The following is a 20,832-nucleotide window of genomic DNA, read 5'->3' on the forward strand; positions in this document are numbered from 1 at the left end:
AAGAAAAGATGTAAAACTGCATTTTAACTACTTGACTGATCCAATATACAAAAATGTATATTTCAGACTAGATATAAGGAAGAAATTTTTTACGATGAGTGTGGTGAAACACCGGCACAGGTTGCCCAGAGAGGTGGTAGATGCCCCATCCGTGGGAACATTCAAGGTCAGGTTGGACGGAGATCTGAGCAACCTGATCTAGTCGAAGATGTCCCTGCTCATTCCGGGGGGGGGGGGGTGATGACAGTTACAGGTCCCTTCCAACCCAAACAATTCTATGATTCTATATAATGACACATTGGCACACAAACGTATTTTGTGTGTGTTTGTGTGGGGGGAGGAAGAGTATGTCTGTATGTACAGCAGTGATTGCATGCTTTTGGATTAAAGGTAATAATTCTTTAAAAGATCTGGCTGAATGAATAGTACGAAGGGTATCTGAGCAGCAACTGCTTTACCTTATGAAGGACAAATACTTTGCTAGAATAACTCAACTAGAAGCTGTGTGGTTTATAATCCCATCTGTATGAGTTTGTTAGTGACCTCAGTCAGCAAAAAGAAAAATTTGACACACTATTAATAAGAAATCATTTGGATGCAAATTTTATCTGCAGTGTAGTGCCTTTCAATCAGAAGAAGTTCATGAGACAAAACCTTTGAGCCACTACAAAACTGGCAGGCAACCTATCAAGCTTTTCAGTAAAATGATCTATGAACAGATTCTCTTGTACCCATTCTCAACAGAAGATTGAATGAATACTTTAGATATGAAACATGCAGAAAAAACAAATAATATTCTCTTCAATTTTCTTATTTAGTAAATCTGGGTGATATATTTTTTTTGTATAAAGAAGGAAAACAGAGTCAGATTGAAACTTCATGGATGGGCTCTTGGGTGAATTCTGGGTACAAAATGCAAGAGGCCTAACAAATCTTTTGGGAGAAAATGACAGCTCTCAGTTTTTCATCCAGTGAACTAAGAAGTGAAATTTCACCGAGAAAAGTACTGGTAGAAAGATTTGTGAGTCTTTGGAGGAAAAAGAAGGATGAGAGATTAAAACCTAGAGTACATATCTGATCTTTTTATGTAGTGTAAGACTCTTCTAAGAAATGCTTTGCTGCTCCTAAACTTTGCAATATTTAGGAACTCCTTTAACTTATTTGACAAACAAATATATCTTGCCCTTTGTCTACTCCTACATGAATTTCCATGCTTACCTGCGAATGTTGTCCTGCTCTGTAAGTAGGAATTTGAGGTTTGGTACCCATGAGAGCGTTCCCAATTCCTTCTGGTTTGTTTCTCAAGAAAGATAGTGCCATAAGAATAATGCTTTGGAAATCATCTCATCATATTCTGTATTATTCCTTTCAAGGATCAAGCTCTCTCAGATGAGCAATATTTCACTATCTTACATCAGCCTTTCTTAAAAACCTTTTTTTAAAAGTCGTGGATCCATGGGAGGGATGAGTGGGAGAAAGTGTGAAGGGAGGCCAGGCAGGAGGTTGTTCATGTTCTCCTGCTCAAAGTTTCATTGATCTTTTTGGAACTATGAAATAAAAGAATGGCACTTCCCATTTTCTTTCAATGCAGAAGGTGAATAACTTTGATTGTATAAGGTAAGAGAGAGTCTATCTGCTGTTTATTGCCCTTTCAGAAGGCAGGAAAGAAGAAGAGAAGCTCAGCCAGAAGTTAAAGTATAAATATAGATGTTCAAAAAGCGTTAGATAAGGTATATCTTAAGAGGCAGCAAACAAATATTTGCTCAATGAGCAATGAATTAGAAAAGAAACTGGAGAGAAAAATTCTAAATTCATGGGAAAATTGAGACATTCCCACTACGCAATGCAAACAACTTGTTCTTACTTTGTATTTGATTGACGCCATTCAATTTGGAATCAACAATGACCCAGTTTAGCCAAGCATTAAAGTTAGAAGGTAAAAAAGGACAAAGTTCTGAATTTTCAGCTGCACGTAGAAGTCTATGAAAACTTTTGCTTACCTCAACAGCCTGATAAAATTCATTACTAAAACATCAGAAGAACTGGATAGTAAAGTTTCTCCTTCTCTAGGGGAAAACAGACTGGGATGAACAATAAATGGATGCATAGCTATTAACAGCATGCTTTTTCATATTTGTTTATGTTCTTGTTATATTTCACTTCTTACTGTAGTTTGTGTCCATATTGAAGGTAACATCTAAAGAGTCAAAAATTCCTGTCTTTCAAGAATGATGAAAGAGATGGAAAGCTCATCTGCTAAATGGGTGGGCTTTAAAAGTAGGTACTTCAGAATTCTTTGCAACAATAAAACAACCTTGTTAACGTGAAAAATTAAATCAAAGAATTGCTACGTTCCATCACTACACAATTTTGCACAGAACTATTAATGAGTTAAGTATTGAGACAAATTCAAATGAAATATTAATGAGTTGAATAGAATACTGTAGTTTAAAGTAACTTTCATCTGTATTTTGCAAGTCATAACAAATATATGAGCACTTGCCCTTAGAGGGAGAATATGCTTAACAATATTCATCGGAATAAAAAAATACCTAAATGAAATAACTACAATAATATACATTTTTCTTTGTAGCACCAGTTCAAAGCTAACTGGTCATTAGAATGCCATAATTTCAGTGAAGGAAAACTGTAAGTGCTAGTTACCTGGCACTTTTAAAGCATATATAAATTCACTGTAGATCTACAGTAAAAAAAAAAAAAAAAGCTATTTAAACATTCATAGTGCCAGTATACTAAGAAAAATTAATTAATTAGAGAAAGACTTGGCTTTTTAAAAAAAAAAAAAATCTAGATTACAGTACTGTTAAGCAAGTGCTGTTTCCAAAAATTATCAAGATCAGAAGCTTCAAGGGGAAAAAAAAAATCACTGTCTATAAATTATACATCTTATTTATGAGAACAAAATGAAATAGGACAACTATCAGTATACATCATTTCAATCACGCTATATACATGTAGCAGTATACATAACCTAAGTTTAATGTCATCTAAGTTCAGTCATTTGCTAAACAGGTAAAAACAAATATTTGGGCCAAATTTTCCAACAGAGCTATAACAATTTAGACAAAAGAATAAGGTGACTTTATCTATGAGTATTTATTGAAGAGCTTCAATTGTGCCATGGTTTTAATGACAGAATTTCTGATACTAATAGAGATAGAATTTTGCTTAGAATAAAAAAAATATATTTACAAACAAAAAAGAGAGAATAAAAAAAGAAGAAAGTATAAGCTTTTTTGCAGAGAGGGTTGTCTCCTGCTCTATGTTCCAATGACTGTCGATAACAACGCAGCCTAAGTCACAGCATCAAATAGCTTCCTAGAAAGTCAGAGATGCTACACTATGATCCTCTGTGTTCACTCAATTTACCAGTGTTTTTGCACTACTATTTTGAGGCTATTGAGAGTATTGGGATGCATTAAACAGCATAACCAGCCAGTCAAAACAGATCAACATCCCTCTGTATTCAGCATTGGTGCAGCTTCACCTTGAGTATTTTGTGCAGTTCTGTGCCCCACAATTTAAGAAGGAAGTTCAGGTCCTTGAATGCGTCCACGGGAGGGCAACAAAGCTCGTGAAAGGGCTGGAAGGCATATTCTGTGAGGAGCAGCTAAGGAGTTTGGGTTTGTCTAGTTTGGAGAAAAGGAGGCTGAGGGGCAACCTCATTGCTCTCTACAGCTTCCTGAGGAGGGGAAGTGGAGAGGGAGGTGCTGACCTCTTCTCCCTGCTATCCGGTGATAGGACCCATGGGAATGGCTCAAAGCTGCGCTAGGGCAGGTTTAGACTGGACATTAGGAAGCATTTCTTTACCGAGAGGTTGGTCAGACACTGGAACAGGCTTCCTAGAGAGGTGGTCGATGCCCCAAGCCTGTCAGTGTTTAAGAGGCATTTGGACAATGCCCTAATAACATGCTTTAACTTTTGGTCAGCCCTGAAGTGGTCAGGCTAGATGATCCTTGTAGGTCCCTTCCAACTGAAATATTCTATTCTATTCTAAATATTCTAAATATTCCACTATAAAGAAAATATAGCTTTCTGCAACCTAGTGCTGTAATTTCTTTAATTTTTGACAGGAGGAAGAAACAAAGTTTTCTTCTTCAGCATAAAAAGTCCAGGGTAAAAAAAAGTGTTTAAAGGGATATTTAAATTGTGTATACAGGAGAAAGTAGAGGTGTGATTGTTCATCAAAGCTCTCAATATATTCTGAAAGATAAAGCTACTAGAATAATCTTAAAGTTATTGATACCTCTCTCCGTCGAGAAGCCCAACAGGTTTGTTTGATTTTCCAAACGACAGCCGCTACCAGCAGTAAGGATAAGAAACAACTGCAATCACAAAAAAAAAAAAAATAATAATTGTAACATAATGGTCTAAAAAAGCTTATGTTTTTAGGGTATCAATGGTAACAAAAATACATTTAAGTGTGGAAAAAACCCACAAAAATAGAGGAAACCTAAACTCTACTAGGATAACATACAACAGTCAACCATCAAAGTTCAAAGTCAAAAGAGAATGCACACCTCTGATGCTGTGGTTGTCTCCATAAAATGCTATTACTGTCTCCATTAGCATGGGATAAGCTCCATTACAACCATCCACATACCCACAACAGTCTCAACAAATATGCACTGCATGTTCCACATTTAGCAGATGGAAAAAGAGGGTGAAATATAGCAAGAAATTATACCAATTTATACTTCTCTCAGTTTTTGAATTCTGAATAATTTCCTGGAATGCAGGAGTGATAACTATGCAGGGAGTATAATTAGTTTGAGGAACCAGGTTTGCACATGACAATAGGTCTGGTTTATCAAATGGAGTATTTCTATGGTGAATTGCCAGGGAAAACATCCCAAAGTACATCACCACATTACAGTCCCAAAGACACAACAGAAGAAGAAAAAAAAAAAAAAAAATCAAAATTATTAAACTTCTGCAGTTCACAACTGGAGCATATGCTTTGTCTTTTTCACCAATATTTTTGTATTTGTAACATTTAGTCCATAAAGGATTTTGGTAGAAAGATCATTGAACTCAACCTCTTTTAGTGAATTTCTGGATACTGACAAAAGTCTTCTAAAGCTGACACCTAATGTAAGCAATCAGAAGATTTTTTATTTTTTTAAAACAGTTTTTTATAAAAGTATCTGGATTTTCTAGCTGTGTGAAGAACTTTCAGTCATGTTACAACATCTGCTGTGTACACTGTTTTAAATTAATACAACCCTGTAACTATTGAATTGTACTAGTCATCTGTAATTTCTTTTTTTTTTTTGCCAAAAAGCTTCAAAATGTATTCTTTAACTAACATGGGACATACTAAGAATTCCCTGAAGTAGTACAGTTCAGAGAAGTACCGTGAAATATAATCCTTATCCATGCGGTGACACCAATGTTTCCCTGTATCATGCTGTAAACAGGACTGAAATTATGACCTAGAAGATAGATCTCCAGAAGTAACAGCTCATGGCATTCAATATTTATCCATAATATGGAGACTATTAGAAACCTGTTTATGGCAACTGTAGTTTAATGTCACTATTATGGTAATGGAATGAAAGCACCCAATCATTCCCTCGTCTGCAAGCAACAGAATCAGCTGTACCACTGAATATTTGACAACAAAAAGTACCATTGCTCTGAGTATGTTCAAAAGTCAGTCTCCATAACACAAGCTTTTCTTGATAGTTAAAGCAATACAAATCAATATGGCTTTCTATTAGCATCTTATTTGCTTAAAACTCTTTTCACTATAAGCTTTCAAAATTCTTTTTTACCAATTTCTTCTTTGAACACCCTTGAGAAAGCCTGCCAGAGTGAGGCCAAGTTTGAAAGAGAAAAGTACCAAATATATAAAGTGCTTTGGGCATAGAATGCTCAATTAAAATTAACAGCTTGGGTTTTTACTTAAGAGACTTAATTCTGTCTGTTTAGCTCCAAGAAGGCTGATTGTTCTGAGCCTGAAAGGAAAAAATGGTTAAAGGATCTGTTTCTAGATGCACAGTTTGACTTTCCTCTTAACAGCCAATGTCAACCACCAGCATTTTTTTTAGCAGTTTTTTAATGCTCTTTGGGACTTAGGGATTTTTATGGAAACGAAGATATATACTCTCTCTCTCCTTGTAGGGCCATTTTAAATACTGCATTGAGCTTTTATTGGTTCTTGGCACAGATCCTTTAAAAAAAAAAAAAAAGGCACTTTTAATTTTGATTGGTTCTGATCAATGGATTAGAACAGTTCAGCATATTTAAGAACCGTTCTGCCAATAGAAAAGTGTTGGAAGAGTCAACGATCTGTAATAAAAGGATGTGAGAGGGCAAGTGCTGGTTCAAGAACCTTAGGGAATTCAGAAGAGAAATCTCAACCTTACACTTTAATGAATCTCAGCGTAAATCATCTTTCTACGTGGGTCTTTGCTGAAAGGAACTAACACAGTAAGAACATTTTAATTGATACACCATTTTATTAGCACAGTATTTCTTACTAGAAGAGTTTCTCTTAAGAGTTTTTCACAACAAAATATCTAAGGAGCACAAAGAATGTTATGACAGAAACTGATCATCAGCGAACATTCACCATTTTGTTTAATGCATCACTCCAGTTGATGCACTGATTTCACTTTTTAAAATTTGTCTTTAGCTGTCTCCCTTTCTCCAGTCTCCTTTGAAAGTGAGTACAAGATGACTGTGAATTTATATTTGGTGTCTAGGGAAAACCAGGACAAAAAAAACCCACTGACCACCAGAATAAATCCAGTTTTGCAGCAACATCTTTTAAACTTTTTAAACCAATAGCTGCTTACAAATAATGTTTCCCAGAAATGTTTTCCCTACCACATACTGTACTGTCTAGCTAGTAACTGCAACAGATGCTTAGGGGCAACATCGGAGTACTGACATGTTGCTATAAATTAGCATGCTGTGCATGAAGTAAGGGTAAGCCATTTCACTTACTTTTCTCCTCCTTCCAAAAAAACTAAATCAGGGAAATATCAGCAACCCTGTTTAAAATGATGAACTCAAAGCTCCTAGAATTTGAAAAAGATTAATACATTCAAGAGAGCTGGACACAATAAACTAAGACAGCCTTGCACTGTGCAACTGCTTCATTATGACCAGGAACAGAATCACTTTCCTTAGAAAATTCTCTCCTTCACATTTACTAATTTCTTGAACAATTCTCTTAAGCTAGTAGAAGAGAAAAACTTGAGAGTTCGGGCTGAAAAACTTCAGACAAATTGCTTCTGTGGTCTGTACACCAATGGAGCTGGGTCACACATTGAACTTTCCTGCCATCAGTCAAAACATCATTTAGTTTATGTGCAAAGTCAAAATCAGAAATAAGTGTTTCAAAGACACACCCATAAAATAATATAAATCATTGGAAATTACAGCATTGACAATGTGAAATGTTTACTTAATGCTTTTGTATGATCTTTCCTTGGCAAGTAAACATGAACTATTTGACTTTCTTCTCTGTTTTTTTTTTTTTTTTAGTAGAAATAATCAGAAGGAAAAGAAATTTTAAAATTCATGTTAACGAAGAGAAGAAATACATGGAAAATAGATTTTATCAAACTAACCTGGTTCCAGGCTGTGGTGAGATAATAGCCTTGGTTTATTTAGGGCAATAAAAATTAAAGCTGACTGCAAAGGATCTCACAATATTGAGTGACTCAGCAATAAAATAAGAGAATGAAATTCAGCGCCAATGAACTGAAGGCAATGTGCACAAGAAAAAGAAAAAACAAAAAACCCAAACAACTCTCTAGCTACAAATACACAATGATAGGTTCTAAATTAGCAATTACCACTCAAGAAAATGGCCTTGAAGTCATTGCAGATAGTTCTTTGAACATATCAACTGAATGCTTAGTGGCTGTCAAAACAGCAAATAGGATGTTAGGAGAGATTAGAAAAGCAATAAAGAACAAAACAGAAAGCATTGGGATGCCAGTGCATAAATCTATAGGATGTCTGTATCTTGAAGCACCCATCACGTCATCTCAAAAACACTAAGTTGAACTTAAAAGGTGTAAAGGAGTACAGTCAACTTGGCTAGAGGAATAGAACGGCAGTAGAAATAAGCTCTTTTCAGTTTTGAAACAAAGTTGAAGTGAGACATGATAAAGACATTAACACCATAGGGAAACAGTATAACAGCAGGACAAGTATAGACGGATGCTCTCCAATCCCCCAGCATACTTCTTAGCTCCTTCTTGTGACAGAGATATAAGAAAAGAAAGCACAATCACAAATAGTGTGGCAAAACAGAGATCAGTGCAGTGCAAAATAAATGAATTAAAAATCAGCCAGCTGACAGCTAAAAAATAAATTGTCAGAAGGGGACCAACATCAGAAAGGGAAATTTCTAGTCAGGTTTGCAAGGTTCCCAGAGTATCAGATCCAGTCAGTTTTGATGAGGATAATATATAATAGCTGACAGGTCTATGCATGACACAAAGACTGAAGACAAAAAGGTTAATGGTAAGGAGGACAAAGAAATCATACAGTATGCCAATTGGTCAATTGTACCTATTTCAGCAATTTTTTATTTTTTTTATCACTGCTAAGTTGTATTTACAAGGACAAGGAATCCAGGCCTCATTTACAGAGCAAAGGATATATATTCCCATTGGAATGAAGCAATTCCCAAAATAATTTAAAGATCAGCGTGAATGACCAACTTGGTATGAATCACTGCTGGGATGATGAAACAAAAAGGGTTAAAACAACCTTAACTACTCAGGTGCACAGTAGTAAGCAGCACTTGAGAGATGAATTTATCACTCTGTAAGGTATTGCCAAAGCAGATACTATCAGACATGTTCTTGAAATTCTGGTATTTGCATTTTTTAAAGGAGGTTGGAAACATGGAGAGAATAGAGAGAAGAATCACAAAAAATATTCAAAGCTTGGAGAAAATCCTTTACTGACAGTGATTTAACAAGCTCAATCATTTCACTTTTCAAAAAGACCAAGTGGTGACTTGCCTACAGTGTTGTTATGGGTTTGTGTGGTGGGGTTTTGGTAGTGGGGCATGGGGTGCAGGGGTGGCTCCTGTAAGAAGCTGCTAGAAGCTTCCCCGGCTCCAAGTCAGACCCACCACTGGCCCAGGCCAAGCCCATCAGCAACAGCGGTAGCACCTCTGGGAGAACAGATTTAAGAAGAGGAACCTGCAGTGAGTGGGGGGAGATTGGAATGTGAGGAACCCCTCTGCAGATACCGAGGTCAGTGCGGAAGGAGGGGGAGGAGGAGCAGGGGAGGAGGCGATGCCCCTGCAGCCCGTGGTGAGGCGGCAGGCTGTCCCCCCCCAGCCCGTGGAGGGGAGCAGGGGGGCAGATGCCCACCTGCAGCCCGGGGAGAGAGGAGCCCACGCCGGAGCAGGGGGATGCCCCCCACGATGGCCGGGACTCCGTGGGAAAGCCCGCGCTGGAGCAGGCTGTGCCTGAAGGACTGCAGCCCATGGAAGGGACCCACGCTGGAGCAGTTCACGAAGAACTGCCACCCGCGGGAAGGACTCCCATTGGAGAAGTTCGTGGAGGACTGTCTCCCATGGGAGGGACCCCACGGTGGAGCAGGGGAAGAGTGAGGAATCCTCCCCCTGAGGAGGAAGGAGCGGCAGAGATAACGTGTGATGAACTGACCCCAACCCCCATTCCCCATCCCCCTGCGCCACTGGCGGGGAGGAGGTAGAGAGAACCGGGAGTGGAGTTGTGCCCAGGAAGGAGGGAGGGGTGGAGGGAACATGTTCTAAGGTTTGGTTTTACTTCCCAACATCCTTGTTTTGATTTGATCAGTAGTAAATTAAATTGATTTTGTTTCTTCCCCAAGTTGAGTCTGTCTTTTGCCCATGACTATAAGTGGTGAGTGATCCCTCCCTAGTCCTCGTCTCAACCCACGAGCCTTTCTGTATATTTTCTCATCCCACCGTGGCCAGGGGGGAGGAGTGAGCGAGCGGCTGCATGGTGCTTTGTTACCAGCTGGGTTTAAACCATGACAAGTGTGTACAAGTTTCCATGGGGAGAAAATACCAAGGCTCTCATTCGTCTAGCACAAAAACACAGGGTAAGAAACAATGGCTGGAAGCAGACACATTTGAATTAAATTCAGACATTATTATGATTTACTTTCTGTATCATAAAATAATGTTACATATACTGAAAAAAGATTTGACTATGCTGCAATGACCAGATAATCTAAGATACAGCAAATGGATGGATGGTAAACAGGGAGTACAAAAAATAATTGTGCTTACACAGACTCATCCAGGTGGTCATAGATTATTGGTCCACCATTTCTGACTCTTTAGTTGAGACTCTGAATGACATCCGAATAAACAGATAGATGCCTTTGCAATGCAGATGGCTTACGAAACGCTGACACAGAGTACAGAGTGAATGACTTTCTGCACTTATGAATGTAAATCTTCCCAATAAGACAATTATCATGCTAAGACACACTTAAAGCCACAGCAGCCCAAGCATTATCAGGACTTTGTATTCTCTAGAACAAAGAAATGATCTGCCGGAAAATAATGACATAGCTTTGCACAGTTGCCCCTTCAAACCTTGTGGAACAAAATAGGAGAAAACACTAAAAAAAGCATGCTCGGAAAAGAGCAATTCATCACCCGTAGCGCGTATCACAGGCTGATTGGAAGTTATCGTCTTAGTATTAAGTAGGAGACAATAAACAATAAGAGAATGGATGAACTGAAGAGGAAGAAGCCTTGAACATAGCTAGTTTATGTCCAATGCAGCAGAGGAAAGTGGGCAAGGAAGGCCTGCAGAACAACAGGGTCTAGCAGTAAGGTCTAGGGAGACAGATGATCTTCCCAGAAGAGCTCTGGGTAGCATGAAAATACAATTACTGATTTAATAGAACACAGAAAAGGAAAACCGCAAGGAACAATTACTGCCTGCATAACTATTTTTGCAATATACAGAGTAAATTTTTAACTTACAGAGGTCATATTTAGACTTATTTAGTGCAGTTCACAGACCTGGCTGAGGAGCGAGAGGGCAATGTTTTCCATAACTGAGAAATTATTTTCTGTGTGTGCATTCAGGAGGCAGATGGAAAACCATAAAGGGAATTAGTGGATGTGTTGCTGCTTGGTATGTGGAAATTAAAACAAAACCTGTAGATCTTTAAAGAAACTCAAATTACAGGGATAAATACAGGGGAAAATCTGTGAAATGTAATGGTCAGTGTGGTTGGACTAGATGAATTAAAGACACATTGGTGCCTTAAGCTCTATAAATGCATTATAAACACCCTATAGAATTCCTTTTTTTTTTTCATTACATATTAATGCCTATAAGTAAGCTACATACTGTAACAAAAGAGTACTTGCATTAAAATGAAATAATTTACTTATTTTTGCAGTGATGTAAAAGGAACTATTTCATGAATTAAATATAAATATTTTAAGGACCAATATTGTAAATGGAAGGTAAACAGAACAAAACAAAGTGTTCCATCCTTTGCTATTTCTTTTCTCATTCTCTGGTTATTTAACATGCAAAAAGAAATTAAAACGTCTGAAAAGGTATGTAAACATTCATGCATGAATAATTGTTGTTTCTATGATTTTACTTAAGCCACTAATTTGCATAATAATTCAGTATAAATTTCCATATTGGATGAAAGCAAACACTTTTTCAAACTTTACCTTAAATCTAGTATATTTTTAATTCTATTAAAACTAAAAATTGCGTGGGATTCTACTTCGAGCACCCATCACATTTACTCATCTTATGACAGGGGACAAAGTACAGCAGCAGCGCACAGCTGAGCATGGTGCAGAATCCCTAAGCTATCAGCAGTTAAGCCCACCTTGGGAGCAGCATATCTGTGCCAGCACAGTTTGTCAAGACTATTCTAACATCTCACAAGAAAACCGATGGTCTGTTAGCTTGACTGCAGCATCACACTAACACAGTTATACTGTCACCATGCTCAAATATGTGGCAGACGTCCTTAAATTCCTAGGGGAATGCCTGCATTGCCGGTTTAGTGTGGATCTGGAGTAGGCTTTTGAACAAATTCCCCAATTGTCACCACTGTTGTGCTTTGGCTTATACCGTGGAGCAGTCTCGGAGCTCATGATGTAGAAGCTGACCTGGAAGATGTTCAATGTACACTCCAGACACAAACGGGCTTTCGGTCCATGGAACTAAACTAGAGCTAGTCCAAAGTGAAACAATGACAAGATGCAGATAGTGTGGACGTCATGTCCTCAGCACCGTTTTACTCAACAGATGATCTCCTACTTGTCCACACTGCTTACTAATAAAGACATAAGCTCCCAAAGATTGCTTTCATGAAGTTATTTAGGTGCACGGCAGTCTCACTGACTGCCCACATGTATACTTACACATATTTTAAAAGCTCCTCCCAAGTCTTTTTTTGAAAACAGGAGTTGGGCCATCAAGGTGACTATTGTTTAATTACTTGAACCTTGCTGTGCTGTGTGAGGCAATAGTTAAATATCCCTCTAGATCCACAAACCTCTTGCCCATTGGTCTCACCTTCTTTGCCAAGAGCACAAAAATGTACACTGCACTAAACAGCAATCTTAACAGTGGCCCCACACTGTATTAATGTTTCTCCTTCATACTAACTACAGTATTTTTAAACATGAACAAAAAATAAGAGTATTCAGTAAAAAAAAAAAAAAAGAAAAAATGACAAAAATCTTTTTAATGTAGATACATGTAAAGAAAACAAGTCTTATATCCCAGTTAATTTTTTTAAATTAATATTGCAAAAGTTTCCTAAGAGAGAATGTATACTGTTTTTCTAAGAACTGTTTTTCTGACATATTATTTACCATGTTTTTATTGGCAAATAGAGCACATTTTAATTGATATGTTATAAAGCAAGCACAATTCTAAAATGAAAATAGTTGAACAATTATTTTTCTAAACCCATGACTTCAAATAGCAATTATTGTCACAGCAATTGATTTCTCTCATTGTACTTGACAAGAACATTGTGTTTATGATTATGATGTGCTAGCTTCAGCCATCCTTCCTTGTGTTAACTAATATACACATGACAAGCAGCTCCAAAGATTTCAACTGGATTATCTGAAGTACAAAGACTGTAAACATAATATTAGGAGTCTGATATGTATGAGAACAGTATAAAATTTTTTATGTTTTTAATGATTAATTAAATTGCTCTGAATCACACAGTTTTACAAACACTGTTATAAGTAGGAGTATTTCAATGATTAGCAATTCAGAATGATTCCAGGAATGAAGTGTTATGGTTCCAAATTAAAATGCATGAAGACTTAGAGGAACGTAGTCTTGGCTAACAATGGAGTAGGGCGTGCAGGTTCCGGACCACGGTAACGCAGTGCGTGGTGGGATCAGGGTAATAAATCCTGGCTGACCCTGCGGAGCCAAGGCATATCAGCCAGTAGTGCTTGTTTCCTGGTCTAAGAGAGCTCTGGCTACCACGGCCAGTGAAACACACTGCCTACGAAGCCACCACTACCATCTAGGTGATTCAGGAATGTCCTTCTCTTTTTCTTACTGGTCGTGAGAAATACTACCAGTACCAGCAGCTCCATGAACCAGCAGGGCTTTTTTCCTCTTACATCAGCCTAGATCTATGCCCCATTCCGTGTCAGCTTTTTCCTGCCCCTGTTTTAACAACGCAATAGCTCCTGAGCTCCAACTTTTCCCCCACAGTTTCTCCATGAATTAAAGGAATGCAAGGGAAATTTAATTCAGCTGTGAACCTTCTAATCTTAAAACCATACAAAGGGTTCAAGCCCTCAGTTCTTGCTTTCTGAACTGGAAAGAGAAAGAAATGTCCGAATATGAAGTAAATGGTATTTAAAACTTCAAGTATTACCAAAAATCATTTAAATGCAAATTTGTATTTATTTATTTGTGTCTCAAATGGAATTCACACAAGTTAAGCAACACTTTTCAAGTTCATTTGAAACTAATTACATGGATAATTCTACTTATCCAGATGACAGAGATTAAAATGCTATTTTTGGATGCAGTCCTGAAAATCTATATATTCCCATAAATAAATCTTGCATGAAGTGTCTCATGAAAGTCACATAATTGCCCCTAAAATTCACTTCTCACATGTCCACAGCTACCAACCGTATAAAAAACAGACTAACAGTTACAAATAAATATATATGGCCTTCTATTAGTCTGGTCCTCCCAGCCAGAACCCTATATTTGGTAAGAACGCAAGGTAAAGGATATCCACGTTAGATTTGTTTTACTGTGTCATGGTTGATTAACAGGAATAGCATCTGCACAGAGATGCCATCCATAAAGTTACTGACCAAGGTTTTAAATGAAGATTTAAAACCATTACAAGAGCATAATGGAAATATCTTAGCTCATGGATTAAAAAACCCATTCATATATGGAAAGTCAACTGAAAGCATTTTTCTTTAATATATTCAAAATTTCTTAAAGATGGCAATAGAAAGTCTGTATACACATTTCTGCAGTTCACACAGCAAAGTAATTGCCATGAACAGCTCTGCAGGTATAGAAAACACTAATACATAGTTATTCTAAGGTGAGAAAAGGCTGACAGTGTATACAATAGGGATCAGATCTTAGAATAAACTCAACTGTTAAATGGTATAAACTTTTCTATTTATTTGAGTTTTTAACATGTATTTAAAAAAGAAAAAAAAGGAAACCCAAAAGAATAGGTTTCAATTATTTTAGATTCCTGCATTTCAACATAGTGTTCTTCAATGCCAGCCTAACATCTATCAAGTATCATCAGTGCAGACTCAAGTTATACCCCAAGGAAACATCAAACCTTTGTGAAGACTTCCACCTAGTATCAGAGCAGTCCTTCCAACTGAGGAGAACAGGAGACCACATCTAAAGAATTTCCTACTCCTGGTGTAGGAAAATACTACAATTCTTATTTTCATAACATCTGTCTCTTGGAATCACACACAAACTGAATATTTCTGCTTGGAAACAGACGTAACTGGCACTTATCTCACTTAGAATAAAATAAAAGGAAGAAGGAAGGCTGAGATGGAGCCATGGACAGAGTACTTGGGCTGTTGAGTAAAAATTCAGTTCAGAAAGTACACGTCAACACATTCTCTTTCCCTGGCAGAGGAGACATTGATCATTGATGATCCTGAGCTCTATAAATGAAATATTTTCAGAGAAAATGGGCTGGGGGGAACTCTACTCCCACATAATAAATTCCTGTTTTTCTCTATGTTAGAATCAGAGATTAGATGTTTTTATGAAGCAAAGAGAAGTTTGGCAGATCAGAGTAGCAGATCTTTCTACAGAATTTCATCTCCCACAGAGTAGATGGCTATGAAGATGAAAATTTATTTCTATCTTGGAAGACTATTATTGACTATGGCAGGAAGATTGTAAAAGAATTCCTCAGAAAAGATCTTCTTCCCTGGTCTAATTGAGAAAAATACCTGGAAAACATAGGGATATTGTAACTTATTTTAAAGAAAAGAGCCCTACTAAAATCTGAGGCGCAGCCTAGCTTTAAAGACATCACATAACTATGTCACCAACACCGGCCGCTGCAGGAGGCACACTCAGACATGAGCAAAAATTCTTAAGCGCATTTTTTTTTTCTAAATGGCAAATAGTGTTTAAATCTCTGAACTGACATAATATTTTTGAATCAGTAGTACTCAGGTGGGCATGGAATTTCATATCCTCAGCAGTATCTGATCCAAGCATCATTTCTTTTAGCGTACGACCTGTGTTACAGCTATATCTTAAAAAGTATTCAAAGTAAAGCCCCTTTGAGAAATCACCTCCTGTATGGCTATACGCTTAATCTTCTGAAATCCCAAATCAAACAATTTACACCAACTCCACAAAGGTAGCGCTACCTTTTAGGTGCTTCCTGAACAACTCTAACCTGACTGTGATCATGAGATGATACCATTGATCCACTGCAGCTGGATTCTGTTGCATAGTTCGTACCTTTTTTTCCTTTTTTGAGGAATTCTCACTAACCATCAGGCCATCTCCAGCTGCCCAGCCAAACAACAACCAAAAAGTGAGTAAGGACATGTGTGATCCAAGCTCACTATTACTTCCACAAGGTGAGTCTGAATGATCCCAATGACACTACTTTCCAAAATATCTGACAAGTTTGCACCACAGCCACCTGGACCACTTACGTATGTATGCTGTGACTCCACTCAAAAAAAATTTAAGCATACCTGTGTGAAATATATGTGCATATATATTTTAAATATATAAAAATAAAAAAGTAGGTATTATGGGAGAAGAATTGAGTTATAGAATGTGATTGTTTTACTGCTTAGATAAATAGCAATATAAATAACAACAACAAAAATCAAAGAAAAGTCTATGAGCTGCCTCTACTCAAGTACTTCTACCCAGAACACCTGTACTGAGTGGGGCAGCACAGTATTCATGGTAGGTGTTCATGGCCTGATTCACCCAAACACCGACACTTAGTAGCACAATGCATGCCTGTGTATACAACAGATCATAAACAAAGGATTAGATGTACAGGCTGAAGTGCTCCAGCTCTTTTGCATGGAGGGTGCAACTTGTTTTGGAAGTAATGAACATTTATTGTAGTAGAAGATGCTTGTTGCCTTTAGGTGGCCCATCGGCCTCGGTAAATGTTTTTGACAGTAGCAGCCTTTCTGTTTAGAGACTGGTTTTGGCAGTGGAGATCTGCAGCATTGCAGAGGAGCCAAAATAGAGGTCATGGGCAAATTAAAGTAGTAACCTTCTGCCGTGGACCTTTCTGACTGGTTTCCACAGGACCACTGGATGTTATTGTGGCACAGAACATCTGGACTGCTCTACAGAAGTTAAGAGAAATATATGAAAGGGAAATGAGCCTTAAAAAAACAGTATACTGCCAAAAGCATGCTATAAGTCTCTAGGGGAGCACATTTAAAATTATTAGTAATGTAACCAAAATAATTTTGTTGAGGAAGAAGAGCAAAATTAAGTAAAACAGTAAACTAAATCTTCAATAATGGTATTAATAAATCTTTGCAGTTAAGCTCTGAATGCATAACTGAAAATATGGAGATTGAAGTATCAACTGCACTTTACATAAATTGCATTTTAAAGTAAGCAGCATCAATGAAATATCAATATAATACATATTAGTTTATTAGTAAGAAGAGCTACCACATCCATGTAAAATCATTTATTAGTATATATTGAATGTAGAAAACCAACTTAATCCTTCCTCTCCTGAGGCATAAACTCCTATAATAGTTTAAAATCATCCCTGACAACTGCCTCTGCAAAGCCTGGGTTTATTGGTCTTTGCTGCGCAATGAAACATCAAAATACTTCTTGAAGGTAAGGAAGAAAGAAATGTGTTTGAATGAGGAATTTGTTATTTGCAGAAAAATTATTATGAAAAAAAAGTATTGATTTTTTCCATTATGTGCATGCGCCGAAATATTACAGAGAACGTGGGGGGGTTAAATAACTTTAGTAAATAAAATAATTATTAAAAAGTAACTATACAATGTATAAATGCACACATACATATTTTATATTTCTATTTTCCTACATATATAATTCATGTATATATACATAAAGCTGTCTTTTCCTATTAAATATACCACAAGCCATACCAGAAACTACTATAGTAAAGTATGAATGAATGATCAATTACGCTAACAGCCTTTATATACAACTACAAAGGAAAAATGGATATAGTGTTCATCAGGACGCTATCCAGAAGACCAACATTCACATTTCATTCTGCCAATACAGTATCAAACTAAAGTGAACCATTTAAAAGGACTCTGAAATATATTACGCAATAAAGCTATAGATAAGAACTTTAACTCTCAGCAGTTCTTCCTTTCACCTCTTTGAAGGAGCAAATAAAGAAGATTTACAATCAAAGGAGCTTAATCTAACATAAACTGATATTAATCTCCATAGAATAAATAGAACATCACACCCATAAAGTGTGATTATGTTTCTTTTACTCATGGAAGAGACTTTCATATTTCATATAATTTTATGGTTTTGCCCTTCATGGGTGAAATACTCTATATTTCTCTCAACAAGTGATGTGGTACATAAAAAAAAAAGATCTAAAAAAAGCAAAAATAATCTATGTCCATTAAATTTTCAGACAAATTATGAAATACAGAATTTAATATTTTCTGCAGTAACTTTCAAGAAGAATTAGAAATTTAATATATTGTTTTATTTTGCTGAGTCATGCTAATTTAAGATTTAAAATTAAGGGGGGGAAAGACTCATTTAGATGGTCAATCAGTGAATTTGGTGAAAAAGGACTGCCAGCCAATGCCACATTTCAACAGCCTTCCAAACCAAAAGATTCACATTATTTCAAGACATTTTTTTCTGCTTTCCCCTCATTCTTTTCTTTCATTGCACTGTTTCTCTAGTGCAGTCGTTATCCTTTGTTAATAAATCACAGAAATATAAAATACATTTAGAGTCACCAAGCCACGTCAGCATTGTGTAGCGTATTAGTCTCAAATATCACCAAGAAATTTAATAAATTGCTAAAGGACTTTTCCCTTCATTATGTAACACTTCCAATGCCTCTTCCAGAGAGGCAAATATATTTGAAGTGGTAAGTGTAGAAAAGTCATAACTCTCCTTATTAAAAGCCCTATTAACGTGAAATTTTCCTGAAGACAGACTAAGGATTTTTAGATTTCCAGGCCAAAGAAGCATCATAATTGCTCTGTAATTGTACTGTATAAAGAATACAAAGCCCCTGAGTCCCCTCAACCTGGTATTTAGAATTTTGACTGAAAAGATTCAAGACATGTAAGGAAAGAAATATAATTTTGAAACTGTAGAGTGTTTCCCTAAAAATCACAAAAAATTATTGAAAGCATAGAAAACCAGTTATGATATAGAACACAATTGGGCCACATATGCAGATGAAATTCAGATTTAAAAATTGAAATAGATGATGTAACTACTTTTTAATGTATAATTTTCAGTGTGGCTTTTGGAGTCCACAGCAGAGTTTCCATAATTTTGCTTCTTATTGACAAAATGTAGCCCTGCCCACCTTGAATCCCAATAAATAAATTTAAAAACTCAAAATCTTCCACACCAAATGCTTCATTCAGTACCAGGAAATTTTACTGGAATATTTTTATTAATATTGAATTTTAAAAGCTAATTAGAAGAATTCCTTTGAATTCAGATGTCTCTTCTCAAAAGTAATAATTAGGTTTAATATTTTAGTATCTATGAAATCCACAGCACAACGTACCGTCTAGCACTCTCTTCTCTCTCTTTCTGTGATTTATTACAACTGAACACAAGGACCCTGAATATTTCTCTACTGCCATAAACAGATTGCTCATTTCTGCGATGTCACTCACTCCACAGCATGCCATATCGACTGCGTCTGCAGAGACAGACTGGCAGAGTGCTTGAGAAAGCTGCTTGTCACTTGCTATAACGGACAATGACATTATTGCCTAAAGGAAAACCCTAATATTTTTTACTTCCTTTATTTTTTGTTATTATTTTTCTTCATCAGCTTTGGTCCCACTTCACTATACACTTACATCTGGAAATAAACTTCTGAAGTTAACTTTGCAACTGGTACATATACCTTGTCATAAAATGACAGAATTGCTTCTCTTCTGAATTAAAATGACAAAAGCAAAATTTCAAGTCCATTTATCACAGATGAAAACCTGTTCTAGTTCTTTTGTTTAAAGTACAGTGAACTGGAGTTTCATAAAAAAGTTACTAGGATTAAGCACTCTAGAAGACAAATAGCTGTGAGGACCGACGTCGTTTGAGTCTAAGAAAACAACTGACTAATCAGATTTAAGAAAATACGATATAAAATGTAGGGAATCAAAACACAAACACAATATGAATTATGTGTGATGCTTCTTAGGAAACAAATGCAGCTGTAAAAAGACGTATCCCTGAAAGGAGAACATTACAGAACTGTCTCAGAGTAAGGACGCCTCCAAAGTACTGAGTCTCCAAAAAAAGACATACTTTCTTCAGGAGTCTTGGGAAGTATATTCCAGGTGCCACCTTCTGAAACTTCTGTGGTGAACACTACTACATAAGTGCCAGCTTTGATTCCAGTAAGATTTTCTAAAAGCAGAAGTAGTGACAAAATATTTTTTGGAGTGCTAGGCTACAGCACCATACATAATGAAGAGTGCAATTTAAGATTTTCTTTTGGTTTTTTCCTCTAAAAAAAGACTAGAAAGAAAAAAGAAAAGAAATCTTTCAGAACCTGTTACTGTCACCCAAACTTTCATCCTACAACTCCCCTCTGCACTTAAGCAACTCCAGAACTTATTTCTAGTTATTATGAACTGAGCAGAAATCGGAATTAAGCACTTCGCCAGGTACAGTGAAAAAGCTCTCACCTACTGGATTTGATACATACAGGAAGTGAGAAGTTCAAAATTTTAAACGCACCTACTTGAAGGAAGGAAAAGCCCGTATCTGCTGTATATCAAGCAAGTACATCGGCCACCTTCAGATATCAAGCTGAGCATCTATTTTTACTTTGAGGAACAGTGTATGTTGAAATCAAAGTACGGCAAGTACAATTGCACTCACATGCACTTTCAAATGACTCAAAGGACGAACACAGAAAGAAGAAAAACAAGAATGAAATAATGGAAAACAGTTCTGTTCACCAAGGGATTAAATGACTCATCTGTTGTTTTGAAGAGCAACCACTCCAGTGGTACTGGGGAACCTCCTTTGCCTGCAGGCCAATAACAAGTGGCTGCCTTCTCAGGAAATATGAATATACCAAATA

The 20,832-nt window shown here is 36.8% G+C and overlaps 1 protein-coding gene across 4 annotated transcripts in view; it reads right to left on the reverse strand.

Annotated features, from left to right (window-relative positions):
* Window positions 1-20,832, reverse strand: part of ATRNL1 (attractin like 1) — a 539,891-nt gene that overhangs the window by 232,662 nt on the left and 286,397 nt on the right. For all 4 annotated transcript variants that reach the window (XM_030030646.1, XM_030030645.1, XM_030030649.2 and 1 more), the window contains exon 26: window positions 4,268-4,346. In XM_030030646.1, coding sequence (XP_029886506.1) covers window positions 4,268-4,346 — 79 coding nt within the window. The remainder of the gene's footprint in view (window positions 1-4,267; window positions 4,347-20,832) is intronic.

This window comes from Aquila chrysaetos, chromosome 11, assembly GCF_900496995.4.
Source record: "Aquila chrysaetos chrysaetos chromosome 11, bAquChr1.4, whole genome shotgun sequence".
NCBI classification, from domain to species: Eukaryota; Metazoa; Chordata; class Aves; order Accipitriformes; family Accipitridae; genus Aquila; species Aquila chrysaetos.